This window comes from the organism of the source record quoted next, unplaced genomic scaffold (genome assembly GCF_019419815.1).
Source record: "Pyrus x bretschneideri cultivar Hongxiangsu unplaced genomic scaffold, Pyrus_bretschneideri_v1 Contig16, whole genome shotgun sequence".
Taxonomy (NCBI): Eukaryota; Viridiplantae; Streptophyta; class Magnoliopsida; order Rosales; family Rosaceae; genus Pyrus; species Pyrus x bretschneideri.
In genome coordinates this window covers 820,098-823,401 of record NW_025999457.1, presented here as the reverse complement: position 1 = coordinate 823,401, position 3,304 = coordinate 820,098, and the positions used below count along the sequence as shown (strand labels likewise).

The following is a 3,304-nucleotide window of genomic DNA, read 5'->3' as shown; positions in this document are numbered from 1 at the left end:
ATAATTCAGTTAGCTTAATGTGAATTGCTAGGATCGTAGGCTGGCCAATTATCAAGCTTTCCTCTTTACTGCTAACCTAAAAAGCAAAAGCAACATAATAATTTTATAACTAAATATGTACACATCGTGTGGTACGTACGTATGACCGTATATATATGACCCTTCTTGGTATCAAGACTTTATACACATCAACAACATACCCATTTAAGGACGTATAAGCTGCATTGGCGCATGTGGGTGCTTTAACAACTTACTATCCATATCAATTTGCTGTAGCCAAATGAGGGTATGCCAGCTTCAAGTTTACCAACTGCCCCTTACATTAAAAATGGTATTACCAGTTCCATCTGCCATATAAACTGCTTCCAATGAGAAGAATAATACATGGTCTTAAAACGGCAAGGTTTAATAAATTTCACTATTTAGTTCACACAGAAATGGACCTCTATATTTGCTAAAACAAGGTTGTATCTACCAAACATCATTATAAACACTTGAAAAAGAATAAATTAATTTTAAGATTATTATTTATTACTATAATTCATTTTGTCCTAGTTTACTGGTACTGTTTGGAAGAATCGACTAATACAACAATTAATATTGTGGGCTTTTTTAAAAAAAAAATTATAATTATTAAAGGAAGGGTCCGAAACTATTACAATAATTAGAGAGGGGGGTTTCGAACTAGGATGCATGAGTGGAAATCCAACACCTTATCCACTAAAATATTAGACCACTTGCAATTAGTATTAATTATGGCTTTGATAATGTATATATGTCGTCCCACTAATTGATTTCTGAATGTCATTCTAATTCTCTTTTTTCTTTTGATGAATACCTTTTCTAATTAGTTAATAAAAAAAATAAAAAAATAGAGGGGGAGCCATATTCCCCGCGCTAGGAGAAATGTCCCTTTAATTAAAACTATAAGCTGCCCAAATCCTTAGATCTTGATTAACACAGTACAATGGCTTAAATATCTAACATAGTACAATGGATTAACATACACAATTGAGAATATGAGGGTGAAGTTTAAATGTAAGCCAATAACATAACAAAAAAGGGTCATTTGGCTCTACAGGTTTCATATACATATATAGGTAGAGGCTTAATGTGTCGTGTAAAACCAACAAAAGTGACTGCCCATCCATAACCCTAAACCAACCCCTCACTATCTTATTCCTCTTTTGTCTTCAATATTTTCTCTTCTCTATATATCTGTGGGCTCGCAGCAGCTATAAGCTTCCCTGTGGTGGTGTAATTGATGACCATCATGTCCTAGAAGAACAATTGTCATATAATAGCTAAGCTACCTCGTCAAATTAAAGACCGTTTCCATGGAGGATTATGGGGATGAAGCAAAGAGTACTAGTTGCCCACGTGGACATTGGAGGCCTGCCGAGGATGAAAAACTCCGGCAACTGGTCGAGCAATACGGTGCCCAGAACTGGAACTCCATCGCTGAGAAGCTTCAAGGAAGATCAGGTATAAACCTCAACATGTTTTTGTGTGTTGATTTGTGTGTGTTGTGTGTTTGTGCTAAATTGTTGTTGCGTTGGTTTGGGAAAAATCTCTTGGATTTTTTGTTTCTTAAACAGTTCTGAAACCTAATATTATCTTTAATTGATTTGGACCGCCATGAGCGACTTGATGAATTAATATGAAAAAACACGGGTGCATACACACACATAATCTGGGAGATGATAAAAATACATATGCTTTAATTTTACCCTCCATGTCTCTTAATTAATTTATTTGTTTTTGAATTAATCTTTGGTAGGAAAAAGTTGTAGATTGAGGTGGTTTAATCAGCTAGACCCGAAAATCAACCGAAGGCCATTCAGCGAGGAGGAGGAAGAGAGGCTTCTGGCAGCACATCGCATTCATGGAAACAAGTGGGCACTGATAGCAAGGCTTTTTCCCGGTCGGACTGATAATGCTGTGAAGAATCATTGGCATGTTATAATGGCAAGAAGGCAAAGAGAACAGTCCAAAGTTTGTGGTAAGAGAAGTTTCCAGGATTTCTGTAATGATCACTCACCAAATACCTCCTCATTTTCCAACAATTTTGATGCAAGCAGGAGATTAAGATCTCAAGGATCATCAATCGGGTTTGATCAGAATAATATTAGTACTAAGTTCTTTGAATTCCGAAACCCAAATAAAGACAGGGCAATGTTCATGGACTCAAGGCCTACTAGCTCCTCTCCTTATAATTGGAACTTTGCTTCAATGTCAGCAACATCAAACAACTCATCATCTTCAGTGGATTTATTGGGAAGAGAAAGAAGAGATTACTTCAACAATGGTAGTTCTAATTATACGATTACTGAGTTCTCGAAAGGTTTACATCCTCAGTTCGTTCATCGTAGACATAATCCAAGTTCATCACTCCTATATGGTAGATATAGAGGTTCTTCAAGTAATGCATTTGGGCGTCCAACTAACAATAGGGTTAATGTTCCAAGTCCTTTTGGGTGCCTCAATCCTGCCGATCATCACATTAACCGTCACGATCAACACGGAAGTACGTTCAAGATAGGGTTGGCTAATCTTTATGAGAATGCATCAACGTTGCAAAAGTGGAAGGTTGCAGCTACAACTACCAAATTTGATGACCATGATCCTCTAGATCACGAATCTATCGATCATAACAAGGAAACTCCATTCATAGATTTTCTTGGTGTGGGGATCTCTTCTTAATAATCATGCCCAAAGTTATGGAAATTTAATTTAATCCCTTCTTTGTATTTTTAATTTTATTGTAGTTTCAAGAGCGAGGGCATGCAGATGTTTAGGATATATTATAGCAAGTTAATATATTATGACCGATGATACTTCCCCTAGTTCTTGTATTTTGGGACACCGACCCCCCTAATGTAGTGGCTAGTACTCAAATTAGGTCTCTAGGGTTGAGGTTTTTACGAGTCGAATATTTAATATATGTAGTTCTTAATAATAATAAAAAAAAAGTTGTCGATGATTTTATCTGCTATTTGTCTCATTTTAATCAATGCCAGATAGCAAAAGGATGATCATTTTTTTTTTCAATGAAATGTAGCCTTTAAGTACTCCATTCAAGCAGTAGTACTTGATAGCTGCAAGTATTATATTTTGGGCATATGACATTGATGTTCATCAGCATATGTAAAGCAAATTTCATGGTTTTCAAAAAATTTGGGCACCTGGAACCTGCATTTCTTCCTATCCTAAGTTGGTTTAACTTAAGCATTGAAAATCCCTTTTAGAGAAATCCCTAGGAAATTCCAAGTCATACTTCCCATAAAAGTAGTTCAGTACCTAT

The 3,304-nt window shown here is 36.0% G+C and overlaps 1 protein-coding gene across 1 annotated transcript; it reads left to right on the top strand.

Moving 5' to 3' along the window:
* Positions 1–1,169: 1,169 nt before the first annotated feature.
* LOC103951125 (transcription factor MYB63-like) lies at positions 1,170–2,988 on the top strand. The gene is made up of 2 exons (XM_009362418.3): positions 1,170–1,485; positions 1,781–2,988. The coding sequence occupies exons 1-2, from the start codon at positions 1,338–1,340 to the stop codon at positions 2,701–2,703; spliced, it is 1,071 nt and encodes a 356-aa protein (XP_009360693.1). The 5' UTR covers positions 1,170–1,337; the 3' UTR covers positions 2,704–2,988.
* Positions 2,989–3,304: the final 316 nt, after the last annotated feature.